Source organism: Vipera berus (genome assembly GCF_964194415.1).
Source record: "Vipera berus genome assembly, chromosome: 1".
Classification (NCBI taxonomy): Eukaryota; Metazoa; Chordata; class Lepidosauria; order Squamata; family Viperidae; genus Vipera; species Vipera berus.
Genome location: NC_138202.1, coordinates 205337523 through 205350219, shown reverse-complemented (window position 1 = coordinate 205350219; position 12697 = coordinate 205337523). Strand labels below are relative to the sequence as shown.

The window sequence follows — 12697 nt, the reverse complement described above, 5'->3', positions numbered from 1 at the left end:
TATAGGGTTTATAGGAATTTTTGTGTGGGTATGAGTAATGAGTAATCCTCACTTTATAATGGCAATTGAGACTGAAATTGCTGCTGCAAAGTAACTTGTCATAAAACATGGAGTCACATGACTGCATCACTTAGTAACAGTAATTCCAGCAGTCCCCAATACTGTCATTAAGCAAGGACCTCATGTGACCACAACTTCCAACTTCCTGCCACTTTCCCATTGATATTTTTGTCGGATACTGGCAGGGAACCCCAGAATTCAGGATCACATGACTGCAGCTCATTGCAATGTCGTAATTGTGAGCTGGGTGCTAAGCACCCAGAATGTAATCATACAACCACTGTATGTGGGGTCGTTGTGATGCCAGACCTCCAAGAAACAGTTGTAAGTACTGCTCATTCAGCCCCCATTGTAACAAAACACTGCCCAGTCTTCCTCTACAAGGGATTGTTTATTTATTTATTTACCAGATTCAAAGGCTGCTCAAACAATGTGATTCCAGGCAGTGTTCAATAACAAAAAAATATATATCCAAAAAAAAAGAACCATGTAACATTAAAACATACATGATATACTGTATAAATATGAACTACAGAATATAAGTTGGTAATCAAGAACCCTAATAAAAACAGCTGAAGGGGAATCCCATTCAACCAGCCCCAAATGCTTGCGGGGGGGGGGGGGGGGGAAGCCAAGTCTTAAAAGTTGATTGTTGATTATCTTTTTAAATTAAAAATAAAAGGATTGCTCTATGATCTGGATTCAAAGGGGAAAAGGTGATTTAGAGCATGTGTATGGAAGGATTACCATACTGGTCTACAGTTCCTTCAATCAAGCCAATCTATTTCAAGGATCTCTTTTTACATCTCTTTCAAATGGATCTGTCTCTTTTTTCTTTATTAGATGCTTTACACCTTAACTTTCTACCCGAGCCATTCAAGACAGCTTATAAAATGTTAAGAACTGAAGAAATAAATCAAGCAGCAATAGATCCAAAATCAAAACTGAAAGATATGATCAATGTTCTAAATCTTGTGACTCCCCAGAGTGTTTCAAGAATTGAGTGGCCCCTACTGACATACATATCTGGCTAGATGTTGTTTGAATTTGGGTGAATGGGGGTCAATTCACAAATACAAGACAATGCAGAGCCCAGTACAATGGTAGGTGAACTTTTGGGGACATTGGGAAACACAACAGTTTGGTTGCCATCCAGAAGGCTTATTTTAACAATCATTTAACTGCTTAAAAGAAAAAAAACAATTCATGTACAACAAAATAATATAATTTATTGAAATGCAGATTTACAATTAAAAACTCCACATAAAAATAGTTATCACATGTTAAAAAGATGGAAACCAGTTTTTCTTCTCTTTTTTTAAAAAAGTGTTAAGTGAAAACAGACTAGCATTACATTCACATTTCTGAAGTAATATGGGATGTTTACTTTTTTCTGAAATTCAGAATGGTTAAAATGTGCAATAGTCTAGGACCAGTCTTGCCTCTCTCACTGACAATAGTACATTTATTTCACTTAGTTTTAAAAAAAACTCGTTGATTTTAACAGAAATGGAAAGGGGATTAGTGAGAATATAGTTTTTGAAATTGAAAATAAAATTCTGAAACACAAGCAAGTTGAGACTTTCAGTCAATTTTTGCAACATTTCCAGGAAGACCGATTCTTAACCATATCCTTCTAAAATAAAACTCCGTATGTACGGGGACTACCCGAGTCTGGAATGACATTGGTAATAAAAAAGTTTGGTTGAATCTGACTGATTTAAAAAAGAACAAAGTGCATTCCGCTGTGCCTTTAAATACAGTTAGTAACAGAACACAAGGATAGTTTCCTGAAGCATTAATGGTGCTCTTGAAGCTTACGCTTTTTAGAAGATGGCTCATCTAGGTAGTCACTGGTATTTATGCTTTCATTTTTAACAGTGATACCTGTCAGTAGGTATCCACCGCCACCACTCATTATCAATTTGGGATGACTTCGATCCGGCAAGATCTTAACAAAAGATAAGAAATGGCAAATAAGCTATGTAACAATTGCAGTACTAATAGCACATTCTGTGAGGCTCATGGATCAGACAGCAATAAAAGATTTCCAGAAGACACATAGCAATAAAAGACTTCCAGAAGACACATATTAGACAAAAAGTGTGAAAATCAGACGCTCAATGCCCCTTAGGTTTGCCTTGCAGAAATTTCAGAAAAAGAAATTCTTACCATTATTCTACATTGATAGTTATGAATCAATGATAATATCCAATTGAATGAATGAATATTTTTATTAGATCATTGACCAGAATCGAAACAAAAATACATTAACAATACATGATAAAATATTACAATTAGTGGCAGGTTTGTCAGTGGATAATCAAAGAGAATACTTACAATATGAAATTACTTTGCATACTCTCAACAGTGATTTATTTTCTATCCCCCCCACCCCATTTCATAATTTCAAATATCCATTTGACCAGAGAGGCATAATTTCCCTGATTTACTTGCATTTTCTATGGTACATATATGTTTGTAATTCTTACCTGATAGTTTCGTAACCACGTTTCCGAAAGTTTCAGGTTAATGACACCACCTTTCTCTTTCAGTTTTGCGTAACATTCCAGTAGTGGCTAAAACAAAACAAAACAAAACAAAATCTGGATGTATGAGCTTACTGAATTTTTTTTAAAAAAAGATTTAAGTTAAGAAAATACATTGGGTTCACCTCTTTATATTGACAGTACACGACAAAAGGCCTTGAAGGAGCTACCAGCTCTAACAAGAGGAGCAATAAACTTGCAGGATGAAATCGACTGGCTACAATTAAACTGTAATGGATAAGACAAGACACAGGTTAGCTGCATTTTCAAACATCAAAGCTGTTCCTTTTTTTGGCTACGAAAATGTATCTAAAAGTCTGGCAAAGTTTATTTGGTTCCACATTTGTACACAGATATAAAAACAGTTTGAATCCCAGATTGAATCTAAAAAAAAAAGGGAAAAGACTGCAAATTACAGTCATGTACAACCAGGTGGTTTGCCAAAATCTGAAGAAATGTTCTGCCCACGTTAAGGAGGGACACATCAGAGGGGCTTTGTCAGATACAGATTAGGAACAAAAAACTTTCATGAATTTCCTCAACTCTACTTTAGATCAGAACCACCTTTTAATGCCTTGGTTATTTTCCTTCTATAAGGGCTTCTATCTTTAACCCTACAGACAGGCTGAGCCATTCATCACAGCTGATGTGGTGACAAACCCTCTCCGTTATAGCAATGGCAAAGGTTGCTTTCATCCTTTCAGTGTTGAAAATATTTGGACCATTTACACAGCATCTTTCAATCTAACGCAGAAATTTTACAAGCTAATGAAAAAAGGGAAACCCGGGAAGGGCTGAGCCTTGCCTTTAGGCTTCAAGATAAACAGACAAGTATTCCTTTATTCCCAGACAATGAACACTAACATCCAATTACATTTTTTTTAGAATGGCAATTTCTTTTTTGAAAGCCATTATAAAAACAAGATATTTCTGGATGGGTTCAATACAACAGAACTCTCACCCATCAGCATCCTTGTTTTTCAACAAAAGAGCAGCTTCTGTCAGCCTTCTCTTCTTTTCCTCTTGTTTCTTTTGTTTGTCGTGTGTCTAAAAACAGGAATAAATTCAGGCTAAACGGTTTTAAGAACTAGAGAAGTTCTAAAAACCTTTACTTCTGTAACATTTTGCAAAAATACACACACTTATAAGCTGGTTTGGACTTAATTTTCTAATTGCTTCCTCAGATTTAAAGGTCTACTTGAAAGACAAAAGTAGAATTGTTAAAAATGACAAAATATATTCTAGTGCTTCAACCTGAAATACTTTAAATGATTAAATATTTTGCTAAACAAGTACTTGTGTTAAACATTGCAATAAAGTCAATTATCTAACATCCTAATTCTAACTTTGGTTACATTGCTATATATCAGCTTTAGACCCCGAGGTATTTTAACTTATAGCTGACTTCATGTGAACAGAAATCACCATTACTCCAAAAATATTTCACAATTTTTTTATTTATTTATTTTAATTCCATTTATATCCCGCCCTTCTCCGAAGACTCAGGGCGGCTTACAAGCTTAGCAGTAGCCTTCATTCTATGTATATGCCTGCTTATTAGGGCTTTCCACACACCCCCCCCCAAGCGGCATTATTACAAAGTCAGCTTAATTGCCCCCAACAATCTGGGTCCTCATTTTACCTACCTCGGAAGGATGGAAGGCTGAGTCAACCTTGAGCCTTGGTGGGATGCGAACCTGCAATAATTGCAGGCAGCTGGTGTTACTTAAGGAGGCATTAGCCCACTGCGCCACCATTACTCTGGTGCTATGACTATATTTAGCAGTGCAGAGTACATTGCACTTATTCACATTTCTAATTATTATTAAATCTGATTTCAATCAAAAGTTCTTGCAATTAACATATAATGCAGCTAAGCCTAACAGAGTAAGCATTCATGTAGCAACTGATGCTGCAATGTGACTCTCTGCGTTGAGAAGCATACCTATTTAAATAGCAATGGGTTCAATCATATAATTAAATTTCAACTATCGTAAAATGACAGGATCTTACTGTCCCCTTGGCTTTATCATCAAGCGCCTCCGATGTAAATTCCACTATTTCTTGATCTTCAGGTTGACCGCTCTCCATAGCTACCTTAGGACAGCATTCCATGTCTACTTCTGGTATAGAAAGTTCCTTGTCATCCCCTGAACCACTTTTGTCTTCTGCCACTGGTGTGTTCTCTTCAGACTCTGAAGGCAACGATGTTAAAGAAAATGTTCCAGACAGAACGCTGGCCACTTTGCTGAGGGGGAACTCAGAGAGTGTGTCAAAAAAGGTTTTAGGAAATCCAAAACAACTTGTGGCTGCTCTAACAGGTCCTTCTCCTGGATATACCTGAACAATCGATCCGTAACCTGCAAGCATATAGATCAAAGTAAAATACAGCCAGCATAAAACTAGGCTTACACTAGGACACGGTGATGATCTAAGCAAACTATTTTCTCTCAAATACAGCAGTGACTTGCATGAAAGAAGTCATCTCCAACGCTTAACATCATCATAAAGAATGCTTTTCAAAACTGTTCACTTGACACATTCATCTGTGCAAGTCATGGATTCTTCACGTGATCCAAAAAATGTTGAGCTTTAGACAAGCAACTACAGGCGATTTCAGTTCAAATTACTATGGACAAGCGGAGGATTATTTGAACTTGTCCTGACCCACTTTCACAAACTTGGCCATTCAGTCGGGTGCTGTGTTTTTTGCATCAGAGCATCTGCCTTCCTTTGTTCCCTATGATATCTAGCAAAGGTGTTCTGAAGCCCAGCTGAGTTCCAAAATATTTGCAAAATGAAATGGGGCAAAACCAGTCAAGAGAAGCAAACCAAAAATTTCAGTTGACTTATCCAAGCAGCCATATCTTGACTGACTCTTCAAGCTAAATTCAGTGAACACTTTTAACAATAACTATATTCACAATGACAGAGATTTCCCTTTATCTGTTTACTTCTACATAAAACTTGAAAATAGTAGACAAAAATAAAGCAAATCACAATTGTCTTTCCAAAAGCATCTTATTTCTCTACTTTTCTGACATCTTTATATTTTGTAATGAATGTTTTGCTTAGAAAGCTGCTTATCTTGCTTAACTGTAAAAAACAACAACCCAGTTTTAGAATCAAATGCACATACTACCAAAGAAATATTACTATTAAATGTTCACACTCCCAGTTGTACATTATTATATTCTGCTATTCTCACCTCCCATTCGTTCCATTACAGCTCCTAGCACCAGTCCTGCACAGGTTTCCATTACTATCATCTTGTTGCCAGCATGAACATTTCCCCAAGTTAACATCTGGGCTAGAGTATCATACCGCAAATAGCTAGGACATTTTGAAGAAAAAACACACAACTAGATTACTTTTGCTGTGAGTTAAAATACTTGGGTACAATAAATTTTATTAGAAATACCAGATTCCTCCTAGTTCTAATGTATATCTTCAGCAAGTACAAATTCTGGCTGTAAAGATATAATGATGTTTTATTAAACATTTCTGTTGCCTAGCTCCCAATGATTCTGGGCAACTTGCAATGAGAAATTACAACACAATCAATAAAAGACAGTGTGTTCATTTCAGATGGAATGAAACAAAGGGTCTCATTCACCCTCGCCAAAGGCCTGGGTAGTATTGTAGATGGAAGCTGAAAAGTGCTTTAACTCATTATACCTTAGGTTCCATCATAGTTTATGTAGCACTGATGAGAAAAATATATCTGCAGAAATCTGCAGCTGAGGTTTTGCCTTCATCTACCAAAAGGAGAGCTTTGAGGGAAAAAAAAAAGTCTACTGGAAATTCATGCAGGATATGACTAATACAAATTCTAGTCTGGTTGGTAGCCACCATCAAAATCTCCTATGCTTTTTTTAAAATACACACACAGAGAGATGATTGCAAACTATATTCTTTCAGGTAAAGATTCTCACGTTTTACAGACTGGTTGTATCAATTTGTAACTACTGATGTGAGAACATTTGTCCATTCATTTACTGCTAGATGTAGTCCAACAGATTCCCCATATAAATGAAATACATTAAGCCTTACTTGATCTTTCCCGGTTCTCTTGCATAGTACATTGTCGACAGTATACGAGCAGATGGTTTTATGATGGTAATAACTGCCTCATACCTGTAAGCAAAGCAGTACAAATAAACAGTGTTAAAGCTACTTATGATTTGTGATTCACTGAACAATCTGTTTTCTAAAATTCAACTTACTTCTTTTTCTTTTTTTTGATGTATTTATCTTGGGCAAATTCTGTTTTGTCTCTAAACGTGGTGCTGTTCTCTATTAATTGTTGAACTATTTCCTTCAAAAAAAGATTGGTTAATCATTCTCTTCTCATAGTTATTTATAAAGCATTTAAATCAAAACAAAACACAAGAATCCCCAGTACATAAACAGTGACTAATGAGCATTCAAGTAATTTTTTTTAAAATTTAGTAGGAAAGCTAGTTTGCTGTTGTGGTTAAAGTACCAAAATAGAAACCAGGAGACTGTGAGTTCTACTCCCACCTAAGGCATAAAGCCAGCTGGTTGATTTTGGAGCTGTCACACATTCTCACCCTCTGAGCAAGCGGCAAGGGCAAGCAGTTTCAGGGAGAGAAAAAAATATGTGAGGAAAACTCAGGGAGTTGTCCCGGGCAGTTGCCAGGAGTTAACATTGACTTGAAGATGTGTGCGTGCGCATACACATCTTATATATTTATAATAGGTAAAATGAGGACCCAGATTGTTGGGGGCAATTAAGCTGACTTTGTAATAATGCCGCTTGGGGTGTGTGTGAAAGCCCTAATAAGCAGGCATATACATAGAATGAAGGCTACTGCTAAGCTTGTAAGCCGCCCTGAGTCTTCGGAGAAGGGCGGGATATAAATGGAATTAAAATAAATAAAAAAATAATATATATTTATTCTTAATGCAGTCATGCATCGACTAAATGCGAGGCTAACATTTAGCCATAAAGAATTCAAAGAACTATACATGAAAAGTAGTACCGATGACTTGAATGTAAATGAAATGGATGCTGCGTTCCATTCATTGTGATCATTCGTGATACATATCATCCAGTCAAGAACCAGACGAGAAATAGAGTTGAGTTGTAAAGTTCGTACTTTACATGAAATAGTCTAAGACTCAATACTTCAATTCTCTGAGACTTTTAGAAGAGTAGCTTGTATTTACCAGTAGTATAGAAAAGCAACTGCCCTTTTCTTATTTATTAGATTTATAATAAGTCTAATAATAAATTTATATCCTGCTTTTTCTTTGGAACAAAAGGTAGCATAAATGGGGTTCTTGCCTAGTTTTATTGCAATGCTACTCTGATGCTCAAATTGGGCTGAAAGATATCAACTGGTCCAAAGTCATCCAGTGATTTTTTTTTGGTTGTTTCCTCAGTTTAAGTCTAAAATTTCAATTACTATATGACATTTGTTCACATTCTTCAGCTGAACAGGATTCTAGTTGTAACTTCCTAGCAATATAGCTTTCTAAAAGAAAGTATTCACTTGTGAAGCAATAATATGCAATAGAGAGTACAAGATTACCTGTCCTTTAATGCCTTTATCCTTCAAAGCCTTTATATCATCATGAGTCAGTTTTTGAGATTTTCCATCATCAATTATATTACGATTATCTGTACCTGCTTCTTTTGTTTCTAAATAAAACAAAGTTTTGTGAAATATTATTTAGAAAAATAATAAGCTTGTAAGAACTATTACTAACAGTTTAAAAATATTTCAAATCATAGATGATTTCTAACTGGTACCATAATAATCTAGCAAACAAAACAGGAAACTAGGACGACTTAAATCCTTTTACTTATTTATCAGGCAAAAGGAAGTGTTACTATAGCTTCTTTTCACTTGTGCTTCTGTATTGTTTTGTTTTTTGTCAGATGAGATGATTTTTTAGAAACTTTCTTGATTAAATTTAACATTTAAATGATGCTAGTATATTTCAGTTGCCCATCATTTCTCACATAGGACCCTTGCAAGAATGCTTATTTCTTACATAAACCATAACATCACAGTTTTCCTGAAAGAATTATGCTTTATTACTTTGTATTCTCAAGCAATGGAAACTTTCTCAAGTAAATGCTATAAACCAGATCTTAACAAATAATGTAGCACTTTGGATATTATTTAGATATTCTCATTGTTTATTAATAATTTAGATGTTAAAGCAGACATTTAATGTTTTTTAGTTCATAATTTTTGTTCTGGCTATCAAATATATCTGGTAAATCTAATTTTGAGTCGGAATCTACCCTTCTATTTTGTTATATATAATCTCATTAAAACTTTTTTAAAATTTTACATCACATTTTCATCAAAGATGAAAGAATGTTCCCTTCCACAGCCATGGCAATCTATAAGATAGCAAAGATTCTTATCAGAGTTTCATGCCACCAGTGTAAGAACTTATTTCCTGTATAGATGTTGATAAAAATCTTTGACGCTGACAAAGACTGGCAGGTATTATTTTATTATTTATAAAATTTATTGGGTACTTATCTTACCACAAGATAGGTCTGGGCAGTTTTATCACATAGACTAAAAGTTGCAACTAAAATACTTACCTTGTTCCTCCTCCCCATATTGTACTTTGTTTAGGAAAAGTATCAGAATTACAGAAAAGCATCAGGATTATAATGTCAAAGTACACACATTCCATACTTCTGCTTTCTAAATAATTTCTGGTGGACTCATACCTGGATTCATCTCTTCTAATGTCCACTTTGGCTGAAGACTACCACCACTAGTCACTTCAAATGATGTTCCATAAACATGCCCAATGGCATTATCTAAAAAGAACCACTGTTTTTCAAAACTAATTTTTCTAAAAACAAAAGCATTGATAAATCAGTTAAAAACATAGAACCCAGCAATGTTCACAACCCAAAAGCTGAAAAAGGAATAAAATGGTGTACATCACGGGTGTCAAACTCACCACGTCACATGACGTGTTGCGATGTATCGCAACTCTTTTCGCATTGCCGGCAATGGGGTGGGCGTGGCTTTGGTATGATGAAACCGGCCTGCAGGCTGGCAGTTTGACACCCCTGGCGTACATGAATTGCAGTATAGTCAACTCGTTTCAATGCAAATAAGCTGAAAGAACTATAAGGCTTATGAGTAAGAGGTGCAAGTAAATTAAAATCAGAACATTTATCTTACTAGGCTTATATATCATTTTAATTGGATGGGCTCACAATCCAATTATACATAAATAGGATTAAAACCAAGAGATTACTCCATAAAATACTTGTAGAAACATTTTATAGAAATAGAACAGGAAGATGGGGTACCTAACAACCATTACAACTCATACACAGGCATAACCTTCAATTTTATCTCCAAGTTCTAGTGATATTATCTGGTATTAAATGAGACATAATCTTTTAAATGAGACATAATCCTATGCAGAATTGACTTGGGAGGCCGGTGTGTGGTGTAGTTGGTTCACATGGTGTGGTAGGATGGAGGGTTTGTTGTCACTGTGTGTTGGGGGGAGAGAGCAGGGGGGGGAGGCTCAGCTAATCTCAATGTACACATGTTGCACTTTGACAATAAAGGTTTATTATTATTAATTGCTCTTCTGAATCCCCAAAAGTTGGTGCTTGTTAAAAGGGGGCAATGATTGAAAACGGCTGCCTCTAAGAACCCTACAAAGGGATTTCTTTTAAGAGGGGAACTTGAATTGGCTCCACACTCCTCAATTTAACTGAGTAGCCACCTTTATATTCTTGCTGACAACTCCTTAGTGACTGGACCAGGCTAAAGTTCTTTCCCACAGTATTTGCTCTGAAATGAAATCAGAAACCAGATCTTCCGTACAATTTGCACCTGTAACTTGGGGCAAGGCCATAACTGTCATGACGGCTATGAATTCCTAAGTCACTTCTAACTTTCTGTCAAGTCCCTCAACACCTTCAGCCTGTGAAGCTCCACTGCCAAGAGAGAGAGAGATGAGCTTTGGTCTTCTCACAACTGAACCACGCTGCCTCTTTCTGGAAAAATTGAAATTCCACTAGAAGAGCAATATTTCTTCTAATTAAAAACATTGTTTTGTTTTGTTTTTTTTAATACAACACACTTCTTAAAACTATTTTCCAACTTCCTTAGTGTGAAAATTACCACACTGTGCACAGGTTTGAAATCCTCCTGCCTAAAGGGAGAACGGAAAGGCCAGTTCCAGCAAACGGACTGGAACTAAAAACATTGTTTTTTTTTAAAAAAATATATAACACACTTCTTAAAACTATTTTCCAACTTCCTTAGTGTGAAAATTACCACACTGTGCACAGGTTTGAAATCCTCTTGCCTAAAGGGAGAACGGAAAGGCCAGTTCCAGCAAACGGACTGGAACTAAAAACATTGTTTTTTTAAAAAAAAATATATAACACACTTCTTAAAACTATTTTCCAACTTCCTTAGTGTGAAAATTACCACACTGTGCACAGGTTTGAAATCCTCCTGCATAAAGGGAGAACGGAAAGGCCAGTTCCAGCAAACGGACTGGAACTAAAAACATTGTTTTTTTAAAAAAAAATATATAACACACTTCTTAAAACTATTTTCCAACTTCCTTAGTGTGAAAATTACCACACTGTGCACAGGTTTGAAATCCTCCTGCCTAAAGGGAGAACGGAAAGGCCAGTTCCAGCAAACGGACCGGAACTCCTTTCCCCAGAAAATCAGCCGAAATGAAACAGAAGGCTGGAGAAGATGAAGGTGCTTCCGCTCCCCCCCCCCGCCCCCCGCTAAACCAGGAGGCTTACCTTCGCTTCACTACGGCGACCGCTTTGAACACGTCGTCCCGCTTCAGCACAGCCCAGTCTCCCTCGCGGATGACATGGGGAGAAGAGGACCGAGGAGACGCCTCCATGGCGGCGACCCTTCCGAAGTCCTCACGCCGAGGAAACTGACCGAACTCCACGCGGAAAATGAAAACGGGGAAGAAAAAAACAAACAACCTCGCGCGCAAGCGCCAACTCAGGAAAGGCCCTCTTCCGGTTTCCCCCCAAAAGCACGAGCCACGGAAGCGACTTTTGTTTCCTTTCTCCTGAAGAGCGGTTGGTCTTGACTGCCATTTCGTCATAAAGATCGAGGGATAGAGAGGCGCTGAGCGCCCTGGGGATCGTGAGCGGTGCCACAGCGGCCACGTGAAAAAGGAGTCCGATGAGGGTTAAAAACAACAACACCGGGCAACTGCAGTCAACCGGCAACTCTCTCGCGCACTTAGGGATTTTTTTTTTCGTAGGGTTGTGCGGCCGCTCTATACTTTGACGTCTCTATGTAGAGACTCTTTTCTGGTTTACAACATAGAGGTAGAAAAAGAGATGATTACTAATTTAACTTAGGAGCTGGAGCTTCCGGGCTCATTTTATACAACTCTCCACTCTCCTCCGTTTCGGGCCGGACGTGTAGAGAAGTTAGTGTTGTAACGCTGCTACGTCACATAATTGATTCATCTGCATAATCTTCTTTGCCGGATCCTGAGACGCGTATATTTGCCTCCATTCGTAAAATGTTCCTTTTAAAAATAAGTGTTTCATCACAGTGATACATTATTTCCTAGACTACGGACGAAAGATGCGTTCGTGACAGATGTTTTAACAGCATACGCCCTCGAGTCTGATCATTCATTTGCTCCATTCAAAATGCAGCTTCCAACTCTAGGAGAGGCTTAACTTGCCAGGAGGCATAAAGGTCATATATAAACTTGAAAAACAATCAGAATCCGGCTTTTGTTGTTGTTGTTAGTTGCGAAGTCGTGTCCGACCCATCGCGACCCTATGGACAACATTCCTCAAGGCCTTCCTGTCCTCTACCATCTTTCTGGAGTCCATTTAAGCTCACGCCTACTGCTTCAGTGACTCCATCCAGCCACCTCATTCTCTGTCGTCCCCTTCTTCTTTTGCCCTCAATCTTTCCCAGCATTAGGCTCTTCTCCAGTGAGTCCTTCCTTCTCAAGAATCCGGCTAGTAACAGAGAAAAGAATCTCTTTTTTCCTGCGGGTAGGGCTTTTGGGAAGGGAATCGATGAGAAATCGGGTACATTGGCACAATATGC

General features: G+C 37.4%; 1 protein-coding gene across 4 annotated transcripts; it reads right to left on the bottom strand.

Moving 5' to 3' along the window:
• Positions 1-1269: 1269 nt before the first annotated feature.
• TRMT6 (tRNA methyltransferase 6 non-catalytic subunit) lies at positions 1270-11660 on the bottom strand. 4 transcript variants are annotated; one of them, XM_081318414.1, is made up of 11 exons: positions 11404-11660; positions 9334-9461; positions 8168-8277; positions 6836-6927; positions 6663-6746; positions 5818-5942; positions 4707-4969; positions 3571-3656; positions 2735-2837; positions 2553-2639; positions 1270-2011 (listed from the first exon to the last, which is right to left on the bottom strand). In XM_081318414.1, exons 1-11 carry the CDS (start codon positions 11508-11510, stop codon positions 1859-1861), a joined length of 1338 nt encoding a protein of 445 aa, XP_081174540.1. In that variant the 5' UTR covers positions 11511-11660; the 3' UTR covers positions 1270-1858. The 4 variants fall into 4 exon arrangements, with proteins under 4 accessions (XP_081174540.1, XP_081174539.1, XP_081174542.1 ...); XM_081318413.1 differs by having other exon boundaries at positions 4623-4969; positions 11404-11658; XM_081318416.1 differs by having other exon boundaries at positions 4623-4969; positions 9334-9426; positions 11404-11553.
• Between the last annotated feature and the right edge of the window lie 1037 nt (positions 11661-12697).